The 22893-nt window shown below is 49.1% G+C and overlaps 2 protein-coding genes across 2 annotated transcripts in view; one reads left to right on the top strand and one right to left on the bottom strand.

The window, feature by feature from the left end:
• The first annotated feature begins 1868 nt into the window (after positions 1 to 1868).
• Positions 1869 to 3037, top strand: NKX2-4 (NK2 homeobox 4). The gene is made up of 2 exons (XM_068142895.1): positions 1869 to 2244; positions 2352 to 3037. The coding sequence occupies exons 1-2, from the start codon at positions 1872 to 1874 to the stop codon at positions 3035 to 3037; spliced, it is 1059 nt and encodes a 352-aa protein (XP_067998996.1). The 5' UTR covers positions 1869 to 1871.
• A 2894-nt stretch (positions 3038 to 5931) lies between these two features.
• XRN2 (5'-3' exoribonuclease 2) overlaps positions 5932 to 22893 on the bottom strand; it is a 133186-nt gene continuing 116224 nt past the window's right edge. The window contains exons 26-28 of the mRNA XM_068143239.1: positions 21970 to 22030; positions 12340 to 12481; positions 5932 to 6821 (exon numbers count right to left, since the gene is read on the bottom strand). Of these exons, the coding sequence (XP_067999340.1) occupies positions 6759 to 6821; positions 12340 to 12481; positions 21970 to 22030 (266 nt within the window). The 3' untranslated portion in view covers positions 5932 to 6758. The remainder of the gene's footprint in view (positions 6822 to 12339; positions 12482 to 21969; positions 22031 to 22893) is intronic.

The raw sequence follows: 22893 nt of genomic DNA, 5'->3' as shown, positions 1-22893 counted from the left end.
GGCCCTCGGTAATGCTCCCAAGGGCAGGCAGCGATGGAGTGAGTTAAAAATGGAGGTTTTGAAGAAGGAAAGGAGAAAAAGAGCACAGGAAAAAAACAATGCAAGCGCCAGGAACTCTGCCTGACCTTCAGAATGAATTCTGCATCTGAATAAGGCCGTGCAAGTAAAATCAGCGGGGAGTGGAAGTTTGGAGGAGATAAACATCAAAAGCAGAGGCACACGTAGAAGTCTGAGCATGTTTCACTGTTGCCCTGCACCGGGGGTCTTCAGCTTTTAATGGGGACAGGCTGAAACTGAAGCAGCAGAACTGTCCTCTCTCTCATTTGTTACCTTTTATCTGTCTTTGATAATCATCCCAGTACCGGATGTGCTTTACCCAGTGGTCATAACCATAAGGGGTCAGGGAAAGGACGGGGTTTGGGAAAGGGTCCGGTCCGGAGGTGCGAGACACCCCCTGCTCTCCAAAATGGGGCTCAGACCCTCCCGGTGCAGGGCATGAGGGAGGCAGTCGGTGCCTCCTGGGGGAGGGGTGCACACCCGAGGGGTGCGGTGCTGAGACTGCTCATCGCTCCCACCGAGTTTGCTCTATTGGTAGGGAAAATGAAGGTCTGCTGCTGTCCCGTCCCCAGCCGAACCCCCGCGAAGGCTGCGCGCCGATGGGTGCAGCAGTCCTTGGGGGTGGGCTGGCACCCTAGGGCACCCGCGGCTCGCACCTTGTCGCCGCGGGTACGCACATATAGCGACGTACAGGCGGAGTGCCTGCCTCCGCGCCAAGGCGCGCCAAGCTCGGGGTCGTCACACCCCTGCCGCCCCATCGAATTGCCCGGGTTCAGAGACAGTAAGGGAAGGCCAGCAGCATCCCCCGGACGGCCAGACTCCCTCTCCACACGGTCCCTCGGTGCCCCAGGGAGACAGGGGGAATGTTTGGCGGCTGTGCCCCATTAAAGGGCTGTCCGCCGTCTCCGGCTCGGCGGTGGACGGGCAGAAGCTGGCCCCGGTCGCTGCTCCCGCGACGGGCACGGAGCCCCGCCGCAGCCACTACCCGGGGAGGGGGAAAAGCGTCCCTCGTCCGACCCGGCCCTCAGCTGGAGGCAGGGGCAGCCCCGAGGGACATTTTCGTTGTCTGAAAACCAACGGACAAAGGAACAACGACCCCCTAAAAAAACGAAAACCAAACCGCAAACGAAGCATGCTCCTTGAAAGGACACCCGGCACAGCGCTGGTGCCCACCAGCCCCCGAGACCCGGCGGGAGCGGCTCCGGGAGCGGCTCCTGGAGCGACGGCCCCGCGAAGTGGCGGTGCCGGGGCTCCGTCCATCCCCGACGGACCGCAGCTGTGCCCCGGCCCGGAGCCGCACACCCCCGCTGAACAGGCCGGACAAGGGATTGAAGGATTTACCCGTCTCTTGCCGTCGGGTCCGAGCTGTCGGGAATGCGCTCCGCGCCGCAGTCATCGCGCTGCCCCGAGAGAAGTTTATCTGGGGAGGAGGGGAGCGGGCAAATACTTACGGGCGAGGGCAGCGGGGCTCATGGCCGCTCGGAGCCGCTCCGGACCTGCCCCGGGGCGGCCGGGCTTAAGAGGCGTCCGGCGGGCGCAGGACAATGGCCGGGGAGGAGGGGGCCGGCGAGGGCGGCGGGAGGCGGGGAGGGGACGGGGCCGCCCGCCGCCGCTCTCCCCCGCCGGTGCTGCTCGCTCCGCCCCCCGTGTCTGGCGTAAACCCCGCGCCGGGCTAAAAGAAACGGCGAGATACCGGCGGCCGGGGCTGGTGGCCGCCGTGCCGTGCCGCGCCTCGCCCGCGGACGGCTCGCCGGTGCCGGCGGCATCGCCCGGCCCCGGTCCCCCCATCCCGGCCCGTCCCTCCCCGCCGCGCCATGTCGCTGAGCCCCAAGCACACGACGCCCTTCTCGGTGACCGACATCCTGAGCCCAATGGAGGAGAGCTACAAGAAGTTCGGTGGCATGGACGGGGCAGGCGGGATGGGCGCGCCCCTCGGGCCCTACCGCCAGCCGCCGGTGCCCCCGGCTGCAGCCGTCCCGCAACACGTCGTGGCTGGTCCCACCAGGGCAACAGCTTACCATATGCCCCACGGCGTCTCCCAGTTCTCGCACGGTGCTGTCGGGGAGTACTGCAACGGCGGATTGGGCAACATGGGTGAGCTGCCCGCCTACCCCGAGGGGATGCGCAGCGGAGCGACGGCGGGAGGTGGCTGGTACGGGGCCGGTGGCGACCCTCGCTATTCCAGCAGTAAGTGTGGGCCAGGGCCAGCGGGTGAGAGGTGGGACAGGGAAGGGTGGGGAAACCACTATGCCCGACGGGGCGGCAGCCGGCACTGAGCCGGTTGTTCCATTCAGTCTCCAGGTTCATGGGCCCGTCGGCGGGGGTGAACGTGGCCGGGATGGGCGGCCTGAGCGGCATCGCCGAGGGTGCCAAGGCTATCGTGCCACTTCACACGGCCCCGCGGAGGAAGAGGAGGGTGCTCTTCTCCCAGGCTCAGGTCTACGAGCTGGAGCGGCGCTTCAAGCAGCAGAAATACCTGTCGGCGCCGGAGCGGGAGCATCTGGCCAGCCTGATCCACCTCACCCCCACCCAGGTGAAGATCTGGTTCCAGAACCATCGCTACAAGATGAAACGCCAGGCCAAGGACAAGGCGGCCGCCCAGCAGCTGCACCCCGACGGCAGCGGTGGCCTCTGCCAGCAGCACTCTCCGCGCCGTGTGGCCGTACCCGTGCTAGTGAAGGACGGCAAACCCTGCCCGCTGCTGGGCACAGGCGCCCCGGCCCGGGGGCAGCCCGCCCCGCCGCCCCCGGCCCCCTCTTCGGCCGGGTCGCTGCCCGCCCCCACCGCCCCCGCCGCTGCCCACCCGCATCCCGGCTCGCTGGGGCAAGCGGCCGACCTGGAAGAGCTCTCGCCCAGCCCGCCGGCGCTGCACGGCCAGGTGCCTGCCCTGGTGCCCGCCCTGGCCCCCATGGACTCGACCAGCGTCGACTACAACGGCGGCATGGTCAGCCCCAACCTGCTCTACGGCAAGACATGGTAATAAACCATCTGTCTGTATGTCCCCCCATCCCTGCCCCGGCGTCACCCTCGCCCGCCGCGACTGGTCCCGACTCCTGACCGGCCCGGCGAGGTGCCTGCGGGGAGCCCCGACGGCGGCCCGTGAGTCTCCGTCTCGTCCGCGCCCCACCCCCACTTCTCTTCCGGCCCTCTGGCCTCTCTCTTCGTGGTGTTTGGGTTTGTTGTTTGTTTTTTTTTTACTTTCCGGGCTTTTTTGAAACTTGGACCCAAAGGCAGAGCCGGGGCATGGGAGTGTGGCCACGCGTGGGCGTGGGGCCGCGCCGCTAATTTCGTGCGTGTGTAAGTGTGTGCATGGGCGTGCATGTGCGTGTGCATGTGTGCGTGTATGCACACGCGTGTCCGTGGTTCCGTGTCCCGTTCACCTTCCTGCCAGTGTGAGGAGGCTCGCCCAGGAAAGCCGTCCCGATGGGGCGTCCGGCTGGACCGGCGGGGTGTGGAAAGAGCCAGGAGGATCCAGTGGGGGACCCGGGGGCAGGGGGCGGCCCGGTGAGGCCTCAACTCTCCTACGGGCAGCCAAACACGGAGGCAGCCGGGATCCCGTATACCTTACACTCCCATTGATCGTGAAAAATAAATCTTCTGAAGTGCAACTTATCTCAGCAGAATTAATTTTATAAGGGTGCCCCTGAAGTGCAATTTCATTATTATTTGATTGAAGGTAAATTGAATTGTAACTCAAGGTTGAGGAGGCAGCGAGCGGGGCCAGCGGCCGCTGCCTTTTGGAGGACGGGGAGCGGCCGGAGCAAGAAAATAAACCAAAATAAACCAAATCCAAGGCTGGCAGCGGCGGAGGGAGTTTTGGCAGAGGAGCTCTCTGACGCCGATATGCAGATTTAAGGGGGGAAACTGTTTTTATCGTTATCATTAAAATATTGCCTAGTAAATGAATGTACGGACACGCTGCACGCCCCGCGCCTCCGCCGCGAACGCCGGCGTTTGGCTGAACATCTGAAGAGCCGCGGAGATAATGGAGGTTCCCGGGGCTGGACAGCAGTTCTCTGACGGGAGATGGGGGGGATCGTGCCCCTCGCAAGAGAAGGGAGGAACGGCGGTGGGAAGCGGTGGGACAGATCAGGGCGGCGGGGTCTGTCGCTTCGCCTGTTAAATCCCGGAGGAAATCCCCGAGGAAACGCTTCTCGGAAGTTTTCGGCATTGTTTTGTTGTTGTTTGTTTCCATTTTTAATTAATTTTTTCTTTTTTTCTTTTTTTTTTTTTTTTGTACAATAAAAGGAAACATTGTTCTCATGAGTTAGCTGCTTTGCTTCCTTCTCACTCTTACCTATGGATGCGGTTTGACCACCCCTGGGCAACACCAAACCCTTCATTTTTCCACCTCCTCCCACAGGATTTCATTCCATTGCCCCCTGCTTCTGTCACCCTAGGGATGGGGATCCACTGAACCCCAACCCCTCTGGGTTGCTCGGCCTCGAGGTCTGGGCTGTGCCATGAAGGAACGATTCTGGGGTGGAAAATAATGGATTTCAGGCTCTTTGAGCCCAGGGAACAACCCAGGGGCTGCGAAGGGAAGGGAGGGACACTGACCGTTAGCCCTCTGGGGCGATGTGTAGGGATCCCTGTGGCTCTCCCCCCTTCCACGGGGATGGCAGGACGGGGATGATTCTCTGGAAGGGTCGAAACCCGGTGGGATGAGTAAGCACCACTTTCACCCCCACAACCCTGCCAGACCACCAGAATCAACTCCATCCTGGAAAACTCACATAGAGATGGAGCACCTTCATGACTGCCACGGGTACACTGCTCCCAAAGGCCATGCTCAGACATCCCAGTGGCTCTGGGTGCTAGGGTACACTGGGACATAGCCTGAGCAGGGAGATGCAGACGGCCGAAGCAGAAGTGATGTTCCACAATCAGGCTCAGCTTCCCATCCCTTTGTGATAGAGCAGAGGACCCAAAGCTCCTGGCCAAGCACAGTGCTCCAAGCATTTGCTTTGAGGATCTGGGTCCCAGGGCTGAGGACAGGCTCTGTTTGGGAGCACCAGTCAGCTTCAACTCACGACCCTCAGCCTGAGCAAGAGGGATTCCACAGCAACAAGCACGTTGCAGTCCCTCAGAATGTTTACCCAGCCCCATTTTTGTAGCCCCAAACACAGGGAGCAGGGACAAAAGCCCACCAGCACCCCAGGTTCATCCTCAGGAGCGTGAGGATGAGCCAGACAGCTTCTTCCTCCAGTCCCACACTCAATTCTTGCATTTGCATGAAAAATCCACATTTTGCCCTGCTCAGAAAAAGCAAAATTACTTGCTTTTTTGAGACCCAAATTTTTCCCCAGCCAAGGGAGAAGGCTGTTGGCAAGGGCTGATGGCAGTTTCCAGCTTCAGGGAGGATGGCAACCCTTAGCATTACAATGAAGAATTCTGCTCCATCCTCAATCACTTGAAAATAATGAATCCAGTTTCATGATTTCTTTCTCCCAAGGTTACCTCAGTCTGGTCCCCCTTGTTGCTGGCAATTAACATCTGGGCCTTGGAAGGAAGGGGTTGAAAACCCAATCTGCCTTTCAACCTCCCTCCTCAAGCCTTGGAGTTCACCCATGTATAAAATATAGATGTGCTTAAGGGAAAAGTCCAAGTGTGGCACAAGGAAAAGAGGTTTTACAGGAAAGGTGGTCGAGTAGCATTAGCACTGCTCATCCACCTGGGTGGTTTTGTCTCCTTTTTTGTCTTATTTCTTCTTTTTTTTTTTTTGATTAAACAAAGATTTTAAATATTTTGGTAGAGATTGGGAGGGTGGGGGGGGAGGATGAATTGCCAAGAAATTAATAGAAATGTGGGTGCAGAGAGGTGGAAGATGTTTTGGAAGGAGGGAGGGGTGGAATGAAAGCACTTGCTCCTGGGTCAGAATTTCAAAAGCCACTTTTTATAAAGCAAATAAAAATATTTACTGATTTGGTACACCGGCACAGGGAAGGGAAAGAAAATAAATCCCTAGAAAGAGGGCTAAAAAGGAAGGGAAACTCTGTACTCCACAGCTGCTTTAAATTAAATATCAAAACAGACAAAACACACCTCCCCTGCTTATCTTACAGTGACAAGGAACCAAGTCAAAAAAACAGGCACCAGCTAGAAAAGTTGAAATGCTTTGCTTCAGAGTCCAAAATAATCTCCTCTTTCTGTGAGGAATCTGAGGGAGCATCTGAGCGGGAACACCAATGGCCGTGTCCTTATGCGCTGTGCTCCGCGGGCTGTCCGCTGGGCTGGCCCTGAAAGGTGACAAAATCCCCTTTCGAGGTGTTCTTGCAAACTCCTGGATGTTTCTGGGCTCTCTTCTGGGTGAAGGAAAGGATGTTTGGAGGTCAGCACAGCTTGTACACATAATGAAGACAGAGCAGCACTCCTGCCTCCTCCCCAACTGCCTCGCGGGCACAGCAGCGAGTTGGAGCTGACTAGGATTTTGCGGTACACTCTTTACCAAGCCACGTAACCTCCCCCCTCCCGCCCCCATAAAGAATAATCAGTAAGAAATGTGCACATGTAAAACAGGTATCAGAGTTAAAAAACTACAGGGATTATTTTTTAAGGATTTCATCAGTTGTTTTCCTTTTTCTTCTCCCCCAAACAATAAAAGAACAAAAAATAAACCACTCGGATATTTTCTATACTTAAAAAAAAAAATACCCAAGACCCAACTGCCCCCCCAAAAAACCCTCAAAACCCAAGAGGAGCTAATTCCAGCTGTATCTTCCTGAGGGAGGTGGCAGAGGGTAGGGCCTCCCAGGGCCGTATGCCTGCAAAGAAACAAAAGCCAGGGTTTATTTTTTGGATTACCATCACAGTAAACAAGTTGAGGGAGCTGCAGGCACCACACGGAAACGGAATAATGCGCTCTGCATGCAGGAAGGGACCACGGGCAGGGGCTGACCCTCTCTGGGTGGTGTTTGCAGCTCCCCTCTCGAAACACGTGCTGTAACCTCCTTCTGAAGGAGAGCAGTTCCATCCCCAGCTCCCAGCTGTACCAGGGGAAAGGAGCAACACCTCCAAATCAGGACTAAATTCACAGAAAGACAGTGCTGAGGGGGATAAGCTAAGGTCCAAACTGCAATGCCTCTGTGCGTTCCCTGCTTCCAGCGCTGCGGGAAGCTGAGAGGCACAAAATATTAAAGCCAAGTATCTATGTATGTACACAGCCACACCTGAAGAGCAGATTTGAGAAGAGAATTGTTACTTCCCCCAGAAACACAGATTTGGCAGCACATAAACACACACACTTCAGCCAGAGTAACGAGGGGAAAAGATGGCTTTGCAGACTGGAATATCGCTGTGAGATGTACGATGCCTGCATGCTTGTAGTAGGATTAATCATCTCTATTATTTTCTATTTCTTTTTGAGGGGGGGGGAAAAATTAATTTCCCTCCACTTAGCAGCTTTTTCCTTTAGTTTGAAGCTAAAGGCAGGCAGACACACTTACAGATTACTGTTTGAAGGATTTAAAACAAAACTAAATTGTTCCATAGCAAAATATTTGTTACAGAAGCAAGCACCTTGCAGCACTCATTCTAAATCCCAGGTAAAAGATGCCCAGATCTCATCCTGGCCATGACTCCCTGGTAGATATATTCTCATGTTTAAGTTCAGATGAGGCACACATCAAGTACACAGTGAGGAAAAAAAAAAAGCAATCTGTCAGGGAAAATTTCACAGACTCCCCATGAAACATTTAAAATGAATTCAAGAAGGGCTACACTGCAGCCACCGGGCAGTTAATTAAATGGGATGCACTAACGGCTCTAGGGCTTTGTCTGCTGCTTGCTTGGAGGATTTTATTTGGGTGGGTAGGGGAAGAGTGGCTTCCTTTTATTTCTTTCAGGGAGAAATCCATCTTTGCCCTGTCCTAAGGGGTCTGAAAGTGAGTAAACCTTTGATGGGGAGGCTTTGCTCCAGCCTGCTCATGTCAGGCTGAACCTAAAAAGTGCTTCTGAGTTTTTGGTATCAGGTTTGATTGCTATCAATTAAAAAGAAAAGGAAACAAATTGACTGTATCCCTTGGGGAAAAAAACAACCCCAAACCAATCCTGTGACAAAAGTGGCAGCAATCCCTGCACGGTGAGAGCTGCACGAGGCATCGATCTGGACATTGGGTTGCACGTTACAACAGGCTGAAAGAGGAAAAAAAATGTCCTAAGAGGATGAAGTTTATTCTTCAGCTCTCTGGACCAAACACCCACTACCAGAAAGCAGCCCATATCCATGGCAGTTGCATTAATTTTGTCAGCACTCTGCAGCAGCATGTTTATTAACCTCTTCAGACCATATTCTGTACGCTGTAAAAAAAGAATTCAGAGGTGAAAGGGACCAAAGATAATTATTTATGCTGCTATGTGTCACCACTTCCACTTGAATCCCTTTTCAAGGCTTTAAAGCTTTGAAATTTACAGGCAGCAACGTGAAATTCAATTATTGGTTTGGCATCCTAAACCCTGTAAGGTAGCTTCTAATTTTACTCCAGTGCTGTCAGCCCCCAGGAAATAATGGCATTAGAAAGTTCATTTAAAAATAAACAGAAGAAAGAAAAAAACCAAACCAAACAAAACAAACAACATTAAAAGAGAGATAAAAAACAGAAAGCAAAAGAAGCGCAAAGGACAATTTTTAAGGAAGGAAATCTACTTGAGCTGAAAGATTTGTCCTTAACAACCATCAGGTATGTGAGCACACATGAAACCACCACCCACTTTTGGTTCCATGATCCAGCAGACATGTCCTATATGCCAGTGAGAGACGAATTAAAGACTCTGCTGTTACCACAGCTCCTCTTTAACCATCCAGGTGGCAAAGAGCCAGAGAGCTGCGAGGGCAGAGGTTTCCTGTCCCTGCTAGGCTTGGAGATGTGTGTGATGCTCTGAGACCCCTCCAGTTACAAGATGGCTTTCCAAAGGTGAACTAACAGGGAATGTCCTTCTTGAGCCCACACTTTTCACCCTCAGGATCCCAGCTGTAGCTATCTCACATGAAGATTTAAGGTCAGGAACAGACTAGTTAAAGCATAGCAAAGAGATTCACAGAACGGTCTGGGTTAGAAGGGACCTTGAAATCATCTGGTTCCAACCCCCTCCTGCCATGGGCAGGGATACCTGCATCACCTACAACACAGCAGCAGGACAAGACTTCTTTCGAGCATCTATTTACCAGCCTCATCAAATAACACCCAGCATCAAAATCCTCCACTGATTTTTCTGCAGTACTGCATCCCCTGTTACAGATCAGTGCCATTATGCATTTACCCCTTTGTCTCCAGTGCTTTGGGCAGACCTGTGCAAGACAAAATGGAAGAGTTCTGAAAACTGATCCTATTAACAATCCTCATCCAAATCTGAAATATATTTGACAACACACTGGGGACCAGATGGGTAGCACAGCCAGGATTTGAGCCCCACTCTTAGTTTTGTTCCCCCACTTAATGGGGACATTAAGCCTAACATGATCATAACCCAAGCTGTCCAGTTCTGCTTACAGTCAAAACCAGTCCTGTAAAGGTTTGTAGTGGTCATGCCTCCCCACTATACTTGGGGGAAGTGTGCACAGTGGCATACTTGCCTCTCTTTTTCCCCTCTGTTTCTTGTTGCAACATCAATGTGACAACAGAATGAGCTACAGGCAATCCCTACTTCAGCCTCAAAAGCCTCCACTGTACTAAAAATGCTTGAGGGTGGGAGTTGGGGGGTGGAACCAGGGAATCTCCCTGCTGCTAACAAGGATTTAAGAGTTGGGAGCACTGGGGCGGACTGCTTGCTGGCTATAGAGCTTTTCAGCAGCACCCTGTAATCCTGCTGTCGGCAGACAATGCTGAGAGTGGTATTAGCAGCTCACAGGCTGATTCTGCTGGGCTGCAGTCCTGAATCAGACACTGAATCACAGAAATCACAGAAATATTCAAGTTGGAAAAGACCCTCAGGATCATCAAGTCCAACCAATAACCCTACTCTACAAAGTTCATCCCTAAACCATATTTAGAATAAACCAAAACCCAAAACCAAAAAAAAAAAACAGGTTGGAAGAGACCTTCAAGATCATCGTGTCCAACCCATCAACCAATCCAACCCACCCAAACAGCTAACCCATGGCACCAAGCACCCCATCAAGTCTCCTCCTGAACACCTCCAATGACGGTGACTCCACCACCTCCCTGGGCAGCCCATTCCAATGGGCAATCACTCTTTCTGTATAGAACTTCTTCCTAATATCCAATCTGAACCTCCCCTGGCACAGCCTGAGACTGTGTCCTCTTGTTCTGGTACTGGGTGCCTGGGAGAAGAGACCATCATCAGCCTGTCTACAACCTCCCTTCAGGTAGTTGTAGAGAGTGATAAGGTCACCCCTGAGTCTCCTCTTCTCCAGGCTGAGCAATCTCAGCTCCCTCAGCCTCTCCTCATAGGGCTTGTGTTCCAAACCCCTCACCAACTTTGTTGCTCTTCTCTGGACTCGTTCCAGCAAGTCAACATCCTTCCTAAACTGAGGGGCCCAGAACTGGACACAGTACTCGAGGTGTGGCCTAACCAGTGCAGTGTACAGGGGCAGAATGACCTCCCTGCTCCTGCTGGCCACACTGTTCTTGATGCAGGCCAGGATGCCATTGGCCCTCTTGGCTGCCTGGGCACACTGCAGGCTCATGTTCAGCCTGCCATCGACCAGTACCCCCAGGTCCCTCTCTGCCTGGCTGCTCTCCAGCCACTCTGACCCCAGCCTGTAGCACTGCATGGGGTTGTTGTGGCCAATGTGCAGAACCCGGCACTTGGATGTGTTAAATCTCATGCCGTTGGATTCTGCCCATCTGTCCAGCCTGTCGAGGTCCCTCTGCAGAGCCTCTCTACCCTCCAGCAGATCAACTCCTGAAAGCAGAGGGCACTGCAAAAAACCTTCCTTGCAAAGGCCAAAGTCTCTTCTCTTCCAATTTTGGGTTGCCAATGCACGTTTTTGTGTTAGCTGCCTCCAAAACTCCTACACCAAAACAATGTCATGGTGTAGGAGCAGTGGTGACAGATAAGCACTACCTGAGCCTCCCACTCTGCACAGAAAGCAAACAAAGAATCAGAGAAGTGCTAAAAATGCTGTAAGAAGGCTTTCACACATGCTACAGTTTGGGTGGCACCTGCAGCCCCTGCTGTGGAAGCAATAATCCAATGCACACAGGGAATTTATACCCACATGGAAATGACTCTCTGCTGCCAACAGCATGGAGAAACAGCCCCAGAAATCTGACCCCAAACTGGACTGTACTGGAGGCACCAATGGCTGTGCATGGGAGAGGTGGGCAGAAAGGAAAAACTAAGAGCATACACTAAAAAGTGACCTGTCTTGAGGGCTTCTATGATAGGGACTGAACAGGAGGTGACTTTCTACCAGCTTGTGCCTCAGTTTCCACATAAAGATCCTGGAAACAGCGTTGCTACCAAGCAGCTGGGCACTCTTCCTCCTCTTTCCCCATGGGTGGTCAGTAACCTTCCCACAGTCGAGTTTCTGACTTATCAAAACAGCAACATAACTTGAAGTTTAATAGAAGTGTCTGAAATGTTCTTTAAACTACCAGACAGCACTGTGAATACTTGCATTCCTAGAAGAGTGTATGCAGATCACGTTTTTACTGGCAGCACACACAGACAAACAATCACAGCAGCAGAATCCTCTGCTGCTTTCAAGAAGCATTTTCATTCTGTGGCATTTTCATGAACTGATGACAAATTCACCTCTAATTTTGGATGAGGCTCTCTTATCACCATCACTTGTCTTCATTTAACCACACAAAGCTATTTTCATGGATGTGTTTATTTTTCTGGCTACCAGAAGCTAACATTTGCATTTAAGTAGTTTTCCAGCTAAGAGCTAATAAGTATTAGAGGAGAACAATGAACAAAGTTGTAAGAAGCTACATTTTGAACACAGTAGGGAGAAACCCTTCTAGCCCTAAAAAGTGTGGCTGATAGATTTCCTCACAGAAGAGGATGACTCTGGTTGAAATACTTGCCTACAGATAATGTTTTCTCTGTGTTGTGACTTGGCAGCACACTTGATCTAGTTTTAAATGGAAAGCAGTTGGTGGCACAGTCATGGCACAGGTGTTTTGCCACACAGAGGGGCTGGACAAGGCTGGGAAGCGTATCTGTCAGGGCTTTTCCTGGTGACACCAGTCCTGGGTTAAAACCAGCTGAGGAATACCTACCTACACTGTGTGCACTCTTCACAGCCACCCATGAAGGAAGCCTGACTCAGGAGGAGGACAAAACATACAATATGGGTCAGTGTCTCCATACCTGTCTTCCCCTGTCCATCTGATCTTCAGGTCTCTGTGGGTAACCCATGGGTCCACCTAGCCCCTGGTACTGGTTTGGTGGGTACTGGTTTGGGGACTGCAGCATGCGGTTCCAGGCAAGAAGAGGAGCAGCCCCAGCAGTTCTGCACAAAGAAGAAACACACTGCAGCATGAATTTAGCTCTCAGAGACAGCTTCACACCACAACCCCCCAAGATTTCTACAGTCTTGCACGATAAATGATCTGATTTGTCCCAGAGTTAGACACTGTCCCGTCCGCTGCCTGTGGCGCTGCTGTCAGTGGTGACGTTGTTAGAGATAAATCAGGAAGGGGACAACATTCTCCGACCAAAAGGCCACATTTACTCGCTGCTTCCTTCACCAGAGCTGGAGAGCTTCAGAACCCGATACTGCCACAGGCAGCAAATTCAGTTTCACACATCAGAAACTTTCCCAATTCCTTGGAAGGATTCCGTACCTCTTTTATTTTAGGGACAAACTCGCCGGTCTAGTGGGCAGCAAAGGCAGATGAAAGCCCAGATAGCACCAAGTTAGCTAAATGCAACGCACCATCCACAGAGTAAACATGTGGGACATGGGGAGAATGAGGCTTTCTTTTCTAAATGTCCAGACTCTTTCTGGGAGTCCATTCTTTCGAGTTAATTGCAGGTTGCAAATGAATTCTTATGGCGAGTATTCTGAATCTAGGGTAGGGGCCTTGGCTGCTTTTTCCCATCCATTATTCTGCTCAATATGTCAGAAGGTCTGATCGGGAAGAAACCTTTTCAAGTTCTATTGATGCTGTTTTCAATTGACCATGGTGACCTAGCAACATAAGCACTAATTGGCATGGACTGACTGACATTTGGTGTACAGTTTAGATGGGAACGTAAATTCAACATCCATTATAACCTAGTTTGCCATCCCAGATTACTGACAGCAAGAAATGTTTTAATTGCCTTCAAGTGCCTATTCTAAGGTTGCAATTATAAAAGCAACAGGTATAATGCAGCAAATCATTGTTTGATTAAAAATATTTGGAAAAATGATATTGCCATGATATAGTCTTTAAAGCTGAGCATGGCAGAAGGCACAATGCCTGACAGAAATCATAACAGTTTTTTCAGTACAAGATATTGTTGTGAAGGGATTAAACAAAAAAAACCCAAACAAAACCCACACTGGATAGCTGAGACAGTTAATCTTCTCTGACCCCTGTTTAAGAGAGAATCAGCTGAAGGGTGTGCAACCAGCCTGCTGAGAGGCAGGGAACAGCAGAGAGCGTGAGCACTGCGGCTCATTTCTACCTGTGGCACTGCTGAACTGCAAGTTACTGCCTAGATTTGCTGGACTGAAGTGGTGGGATTTCAGCCTTGGAAGAGTAACCCTGCCCAAAGGCTGAGAGAGGTTCTTTCAAACACGTGGAGGAATTTCATGAGCAAGGGAGGACTCACCAGCTGTACTGTGTTGGGCAAACTGAGCTTTGAGCAACTGAGGAAATAGTGGTGAGAGGGAGGAGTGATATACACACACTTTGCCAGCGGGGACAGAGGCAAAATCAGAATCAAAGTAGGTAAAGATTAAAATGAATGCAAAGGGGCATTTGAGAGTTGAAGGCTTTCTGGGTTTGCATGCAAATGGCCTTTGATTCACACTGAAGCTGCTTGACCTGGTCAGATTCAGACCTACCTGAACTTACTGAACAGGTTGCCAAAGGAGGTAGTTGAGGCCCCATCCCCAGAGCTATTCAAGGTCAGGCTGGACAAGGCTCTGAGCAACCTGATCTAGCAGAGGATGTCCCTGCTGACTACAGTGGAGGTTGGACTAGGTGACCTTTGGTGGTTTCCTTCAACCCAAACCATTCTATGATTCTGTGATTCAGAAAGGTAATGGAAACTCCTCTCACCTCTAGAAAGGAAATAACTTCATTCCTGGGTATAAAAGCATGAGCTTTACCTGATAAGTATTCAATTGGCAAATGTGCTCTGCAGTCAGTGTACTAAATCTGAACAGTGGTGACACTGAACTGTGTGGTTTTAATTTTACCTTCAGAGGTATGCCTAGAAATGTACAATGTTATCCAGATGATTGCTAAGGAGGAGCAATATTGGATTTAAAGTAATAGCATATTACACTTTCAGGGACTAAACACTCAAACATCAGTATTAAAAGTATGATAATCCATTGAGGACTAACTTTTTCTCTTCCCATTATTCCCAGACAATAGCATCCTCCAGTACAAATACACTGCTCAGCCTTGAGGAAACCCTCAGGGAATTATCTAAATGACTTCAGCTCTAGGACTTCCATCAACAGTCACTGCCTCTGTAAGTCTGCTTGTGATAAACAGCCTCAGTGACTGATGACCACAGGCCAACACTTCCTACATGCCTGGAATGGGAGAGATCCACAAAAATTTCATTTGACATTAATAAGCACTTGGCAAACTATTTCAACTTCTTATTTTAGTAAATTGCTACTTAGGAATACATTAACCAGGGAGGTGGGAGTAGGTTAACCAGAAAGGTGGTGGTGCCACCATCCTTGGAGGTGTTCAAGAAATGTGTGGACATGGCACTTTGGGGCATGGTTTAATGGCCATGGTGGTGGGGTCAGGTCTGGGATTGAACTCAATGATCTTAGAGGTGTTTTCCAACCAAAACAATTTAAACACATAAACAGCAATACCACTACAATGTTGGGGCATTTTTTGCTTCAAGGACATGTGAAAGAGTGAAGATGGTGATTTGCAGTCAGAACCCCTACACATTCTAGAGGATAAAACCAAAAGGTTCAGATTTTTGCCTGTCAAACTGCAATCAGGAAATTCAAGCCCTCACAGCACTTGACTTCGTGTTCATCTAATGCCACTACTAACTGGTGATGCAAATCACCTGAGGGTGGAGATTTGCATGCAGCAAAGCCAGGCCTTGTGGGTGACAAAGAACAGCTGTGCCGCTTGGAACATCACAGGAGCTCACACTGGCAGAGTAACTCAAATGCACAATCCACAGTTACAATAACTTATAGAATAGAATAAACCAGGTTGGAAGAGACCTTCAAGATCATCACGTCAAACCCATCAACCAATCCAACCCACCCAAACAACTAACCCATGGCACCAAGCACCCCATCAAGTCTCCTGAACACCTCCAGTGATGGTGACTCCACCACCTCCCCGGGCAGCACATTCCAATGGGCAATCACTCTCTCTGTATAGAACTTCTTCCTAACATCCAACCTAAACCTCCCCTGGCGCAGCCTGAGACTGTGTCCTCTTGTTCTGGTACTGGCTGCCTGGGAGAAGAGACCAACATCTGCCTGGCTACAACCTCCCTTCAGGTAGTTGTAGAGAGCAATAAGGTCACCCCTGAGTCTCCTCCTCTCCAGGCTAAGCAACCCCAGCTCCCTCAGCCTCTCCTCATAGGGCTTGTGTTCCAAACCCCTTACCAACTTCATTGCCCTTCTCTGGACAAACTAAACTAAGCTAAACTAAACTAATCTAAACTAAACTAATCTAAACTAAACTACTAATCTAAACTAAACTATGAGGAAAGACTGAGGGAGCTGGGATTGCTACCTGAAGTGAGGTTGTAGACAGGCAGATGTTGGTCTCCTTCCAGGCAGCCAGTACCAGAACAAGAGGACACAGTCTCAGGCTGCACCAGGGGAGGTTTAGGTTGGATGTTAGGAAGAAGTTCTATACAGAGAGAGTGATTGCCCATTGGAATGTGCTGCCCAGGGAGGTGGTGGAGTCACCATCACTGGAGGTGTTCAGGAGGAGACTTGATGGGGTGCTTGGTGCCATGGGTTAGTTGTTTGGGTGGGCTGGATTGGTTGATGGGTTGGACGCGATGATCTTGAAGGTCTCTTCCAACCTGGTTTATTCTATATTCTATTCTATATATTCTATATTCTAAACTAAACTAAACTAAAGCAGGAGTAGCTAGAACACAGCTTCAGGAAACTTACTACAGCAAAAACATTTCTGTGCTGCAACTTCAGGCTTCTTGGAAATCTCTTCCATGAGCAGGTTAAACAAAAGGATTTGCTTTCCTGGCAGGGACAGAGCTCCTTGCTTATCCCTTGCTTGATGTCACAAATGAAGGGTATTGCAGCCTCCTGCAACCCACTTCATCTGAAAAGGCTGGAGCAGGGGGTGGCCCCTCTCTCAATTATTTTCTTCTCAGCAGCAGAGGTGATGGAGAGCTGAAATTCTCTGCTGCTTGCTTGTTGCTCCTGGAGCTGCATCAGCAAGCAAGAACAGCCCAGGGAGTAGCACAAAACTCACAGCTCCCAGGGAATTAACTGGGAAACTGAAAACCTCTTGGGGAGATTTCAGGTCAACAGATTCAGACATTTTACCATGCACCGCACCTAACCTGTCCCTGTTTCTGTTTAAACTTTCGTGAAGTCTCCATGCTGCACCAGGGGAGGTCTAGGGTTAACACTAGAAGAAACTTCTTCACTGCAAAGGTTCTCAAAACACTGGAACAGGCTTGTCCAGGGAGGTGGGTGAATCCCTATCCCTGGAGATGTTTCAAAGGCACAGAGATGTGGCGGTTAGGACCATGTTTTGGCATCAGACTTGGTAGAGTTAGAGAATGGTTGGATTCAATGATCACCATCCTTGGAGATGTTCAAGAAACATGTGGACATGGCACTTCAGGGCATGGTTTAATGGCCATAGCTGTCTTAGGCTGATGGTTGGACTGGATGACCTTAAGGGCCTTTTCCAACTAAAACAATTCTATGATTTTATGATTCTTATCTCTGTGTGGCCTCTAACTCAACACTGGCCCTAAGTATCTGCTGATTGGTTTCCCAAACCAAACATCTTCCAAGAATACAGCAACACTGCTTCTCCTCAGCACTGGAACTGGCAAGTTAGTGATTTCCACACACAATCAGAGGTGTAACAGAGCACCATCAGAGAGTGGAAGTGTTGTAAACACAATGTTGTCACTTAAAAGCTCCAACAACATTCTCTAAAGTTCTCTAAAGTTTAAATTGAAGATGTATCACCTTCACCTAGGAGATAAAGTCGTGTGGTCACTTCTAAAAATACCAGTGCAAATCAGGAGCAGCAACCTTGTGATAGGATTCTGACTTGAGAGCCAGTTAATTGGCAAATAAAAAAAATAAATAAATGTGTATTTTAAGTGAGAAAGAAACAGAATTCCTGGCTGAAAGAAGCTATTTGTATGTGAATTAATAAACTCTTCTGCTCAGCAAAATTAAACAGCCTGGTAAAAATGATTCAAGAATAGCACTGTAAAAATAATTAATAGTTCCAGACCTGCAGCAGTATTTCACAAAGAACTGGTGCTATATAAAGTGAGCTTAAAGGTGTGGGAATAGCAACTCCCATGGACAAAGTCACATTAAAGTTTGTAATGCAAGATAAATTTCTAATGCAATATCCCACCTAGATGTGGCACAGGATAAGGAAGCTGGACTTATTTCAATAGGGATCAAAATGGTTGCCATGGAAGCTCCAGAGAGCTCAATAAATTCTCCCAAAGCTCATATTTTCAATGGTTAACATTTGCAAATAAAACCATGGGGGGGGGGGGGGGGGGGGGGAAGTTGTGCCTCAGAAGAGAAACTTCCAAGATCTCACACAGGCTCCCCTTCCTCCATACATATAAATAAATATAATTATTCATGGCTTTCCCAGGTATAAAGTCCATCTGACTTAAGGATGTACAACCTATCAATGAAGGAAGGCACATAAAACATCCCTGATTATCAAACCATGTCACATTCCTTCTATTCGATGGCACTTATTGGACTGCAGATTCCATAATCCTTCACTGAGTCCCTTCTGCATTTAATTCAGTTCAGTCTTAAGTAGTTAAAGAAACTGTTTTCAGTGGCAACTAATAACTACTGACCTACAGTGACACTGCCCTACAATAGGCTTGCCAGGCCTGAAAAACTTGTACCAAAGAAGCTGATTAGGACTTCAAGAGGTTTGTAGCAAGAATCAATGGCTAGTCTGTACTAATGCTGCGGTTGCAGCACAGAAATGATAAAAGTGGAACACCATTAGTTATGCCTCATTAAGCTCCACAGCCTTCCTAAAAAGAAATTTGTTTAGCCTGTCCAAAAATCTAATGCATTTTTAAGCTCTCTGTGTTCAATTTCATAGTATCTCAAAAGCTTCAATAAGATAAAGGCCAAAGAACCAAGAACGGTACCAAAGCAGCGACAGTAAAGTTAATTTTGAAGTCTGAGTTTTAATGGAAAGTGGTTTTGCCTTTTTATTTTCTTTTTTTTTTTTTAATACAAAGTACTCAAGCCTTTTAAAGAATAAACACAATGCACTCATAAAATATAAATAAATCATGGACATTAATTAACTTTAAACACCTGCTGGACAGTGCGACCGCAATAAATTTAAACAACAAAGTTCAAAACAAAAGAGGAAAAAAACAGGAGGGGGGGGGAAGAATAGAAAAAGGGGAGAGAAAAAGAAAAATAACCAAGGGGAAAAAAGATTTAAAAATATAAAAAAATATTAAAAAAAGAAAAAAAACACCACCAAAGGGGGGGGGGGGAGAGAGAGAAAAATTCCCCAACAAAAAACCAGAGGGGAAAAAAACCCAACCACAATAAAAAACAAAGATTAAAAAAAAAAAAAGCAAAAACAACCAACCAAAAACAGAGGGAGGGAAAAATAACCCTAAAATATCCCCCCCAAAATGTCCCAAAAGAACCAAAACCAAAGAAAAAAGCCAAGCAAAAAGAACCAAACCCCACAAGCAAAAACAAAGAGAAAAACAAACAAACAACAAAACCCAAACCCAAAAACCCGAAGGAAAAAACCCAGCTGTGAAGCTTGGCAGAACCAAGTACATCCTGCTGGCCACATTTTACCCAACTTCATAGTTTCATAGTTTCATAGTTTCATTCAGGGTTGGAAGGGACCACAAGGATCATCCAGTTCCAACCCCCCTGCCATGGGCAGGGACACCCCACACTAGATCAGGCTGGACAGAGCCTCATCCAGCCTGCTCTTAAACACCCCCAGGGACGGGGCCTCGACCACCTCCCTGGACAACACATTCCAGGGTTTCACCACTCTCATGGTGAAGAACCTCCTCCTCACATCCAGCCTGAATCTCCCCACCTCCAGCTTCATTCCATTCCCCCTAGTCCTATCACTACCTGAGATCCTGAGAAGTCCTTCCCCTGCCTTCCTGTAGGCCCCCTTCAGATACTGGAAGGCGACAATTAGGTCACCTCGGAGCCTTCTCTTCTGCAGACTGTACAGCCCCAACTCCTTCAGTCTGTCCTCATAGGAGAGGTGCTCCAGCCCTCTGATCATCCTCGTGGCCCTTCTCTGGACACGTTCCAGCACCTCCACATCCCTCTTGTAATAGGGGCTCCAGAACTGGACACAGTACTCCAGGTGGGGTCTCACCAGGGCTGAGTAGAGGGGGAGGATCACCTCCCTCGACCTGCTAGCCACACTTCTCCTGATGCAGCCCAGGATCTGATTGGCTTTGCGGGCTGCAAGTGCACACTGAGAGCTCATGTTGAGCTTTTTGTCCACCAGCACCCCCAAGTCTCTCTCCTCAGGGCTATCCTCCAGCCAGTCACTGCCTAGCCTGTATTTGTGCCTGGGATTGCCTCGACCCAGATGCAGGACCCTGCACTTGCTCTTATTGAACTTCATGAGGTTGGCCTGTGCCCACCTCTCCAGCCTGTCAAGGTCCCTCTGGATGGCCTCCCTTCCCTCCAGCGTGTCTGCTGCACCACACAGCTTGGTGTCATCAGCAAACTTGCTGAGGGTGCACTCAATGCCACTGTCCATGTCCCCCACAAAGATGTTGAATAAGATAGGTCCCAGGACTGATCCCTGAGGGACTCCACTTGTCACTGGCCTCCACTGGGACATGGAGCCATTGACAGCCACTCTTTGGGTGCGGCCATCAAGCCAGTTCCTTATCCATCTAGTGGTCCACCAATCAAACCCATGTGTCACCAGTTTGGAGACCAGGATGTGGTGCGGGACAGTGTCGAAGGCTTTGCTCAGGTCCAGGTAAACGACATCAGTTGCTCGCCCCTCATCTATTAATTTTGTCACCTGCTCATAGAAGGCCACCAGGTTGGTCAGGCAGGATTTGCCCTTGGCAAAGCCATGCTGACTGTTCCCAATCACCTCTTCACTATTCTTTTGAGCGAGTAGTGACTCCAGGAGGATCTGTTCCATGATCTTTCCAGGCACAGAGGTGAGACTGACTGGCCTGTAGTTCCCTGGTTCCTCCTTCTTGCCCTTTTTGAAGATGGGGGCAATGTTTCCCCTTTTCCAGTCTGTGGGGACTTCACCAGACTGCCAGGACTTTTGAAATATAATAGAGAGGGGTTTAGCAACCTCATCTGCCAGTTCTCTCAGCACCCGTGGGTGTAACCCGTCGGGTCCCATGGACTTGAACACTTTCAGGTTCTTCAGATGATCACGAACCTGATCTGCACTTACAATGGGCAGTTCTTCCTCCCTGTCCCTGGCTTTGACTTCCATAACATCAGGAGTGTGGCTAGAGGCCCTTGCAGTGAAGACTGAGGTAAAGAAGTTATTAAGTACCTCAGCCTTTTCCTCATCACAGGTGACCATGTCACCATTTTCTTTTCTGAGGGGGCCCACACCTTCCCTAGTCTTCTTCTTCCCATTAATATACCTGTAAAAGTTCTTAGTATTCCCTTTAATCTCCCTGGCTAGATTCAACTCAAACTCTGCTTTGGCTTTCCTGACCAGGACTCTTGCTGCTCGGGCAGCTTCCTTGTATTCCCCCTGTTCTACCTGTCCTTCCCTCCACTTCCTGTAGAGTTTCCTTTTAAGTAATAGTGTGTCCAGTAGCTCCTTGCCCATCCAGGCAGGCCTCCTAGCATTCTTACCTGCTTTTCTCTTTGTTGGTACACAGAGCTCCTGGACACAGAGGAGGTGGTCCTTGAATACTGACCAGCTGTCCTGGGTCCCTCTTCCCTCCAGGGCTTTGTCCCATGACACTTTGGCTAGCAGATCCCTGAAGCGATCAAAATCTGCATGCCTAAAGTCTAGGGTCATGAGCTTGGAATACTTCCTCCTGATTGCCCTGAGGATGTTAAATTCAACTGCTTCATGGTCACTGCAGCCAAGGCCGTCTATGAGCCTCACATTGCTTACCAGCCCTTCCCTGTTGGTGAGAACAAGGTCCAGCATGGCACCATTTCTTGTTGGTTCCTCCACCATTTGGAGGAGGAAGTTGTCTTCTATGCAGTCCAGGAACATCCTGGATTGCTGGTGCCTTGCTGTGTTGTCCCTCCAGCAGATGTCCGGGTGGTTGAAATCACCCATGAGGACCAGGGCTTGTGACCTGGAAGCTGCTTCTATTTGCCTATGGAGGGCCTCATCTGCTTGGATCTGCTGGTCAGGTGGCCTGTAGGAGACCCCCACAGTAATATCTTCTTCCCCTGTCCTGCCTTTAATTTTGACCCATACACTCTCAACTAGCTTATCATCCCTCCCCAGTTGGAGCTCCACTGATTCCAACTGGCTATTGACATAGAGGGCAACACCTCCTCCTCTCCTTCCCTGCCTATCCTTCCTAAAGAGTTTATACCCAACTTCATCCCTCCCACCTTACCTTTGTGGGTTCTGTGGAAACAAGGGTGTAGGACCTCGCCAAGCCTCCTGGGGTCTAAGATCTAGAGGGTAAACCAAAATGTTAGTACAGAAAAATGCAAGGTCTTAAAGATCTGTGCCCTGCTTACTCTTCGAGGTGCCTGAGGACCTGTTTTAAACAGAAAAGCTCAAACTGGCTGCACCACCAAATACAATCCACCAAGTCATGGGTTACCGCCACTGATTTTGATGGAGGCCCTGTGGTCATCAGTAATAGCAAGCTCAGGATTCATTAATAAAAAAGCAACTTTTTGATGTTGTTGTTTTACTAAGCTCCAAGTTAGAAGAAATGGATTTTAATTGCTGCAAGTAGCACTAATTAGTGCTTGGGCACTTCTCTTGGTGTTTGTTACCATAACAACTGAAAACTTCATTTAATGTATACATTTCTTCCAGGTTCTTCCATCAGTGTACTGTACCAAAAAAATACAGATACATACACACACCACTGTGTCACCATCGCCACACACCAGGTTTGAGCCACAAAGAGTTACTGTTCAAAAGATGTGCAAGTTTCCCTCTGATGAGGCTGAGTTATTCTAGAAAGCAAACTAAAAGAGCGTGTCATAAAAGCAAACAGTTCCACTTCATTCACCGTCCAATAAAGAAGTTATAGTGACATTATATACATAAATAGGTTATATTTGTATAAAGGTTACAAGTATAATTAGCTAGACTATAACACAATTTAATTATCTATGATACATAACTAAAATTTACACTGTATAAAGTTACATTCAGGTTGTATTTAAAGACAGTAAAAAAAAATCATGAGTTAACCTAAACAATAATAATGTAATAATAATACTGTTAATAATAACAACAACAATAAAAATAATATCAATATTAACAACAATCGCAGCAATCACAATAATGCCAAACTATT

Source organism: Melanerpes formicivorus, unplaced genomic scaffold (assembly GCF_026170545.1).
Source record: "Melanerpes formicivorus ecotype bairdi unplaced genomic scaffold, bMelFor1.0.p_v2 SCAF_9, whole genome shotgun sequence".
Lineage (NCBI taxonomy): Eukaryota > Metazoa > Chordata > Aves > Piciformes > Picidae > Melanerpes > Melanerpes formicivorus.
The sequence above is the reverse complement of the archived record's forward strand: the minus strand, read 5'-3'. Positions and strand labels throughout refer to the sequence as shown.

What these genes read in the sequence shown, in the direction of transcription:
- NKX2-4 (XM_068142895.1), top strand. Translation starts at nt 1,872, where the DNA reads ATGTCGCTGAGCCCCAAGCACACGACGCCCTTCTCGGTGACCGACATC. An exon ending in CGACCCTCGCTATTCCAGCA is followed by an intron (nt 2,245 to 2,351) that starts GTAAGTGTGGGC and finishes TGTTCCATTCAG; the next exon opens with TCTCCAGGTTCATGGGCCCG.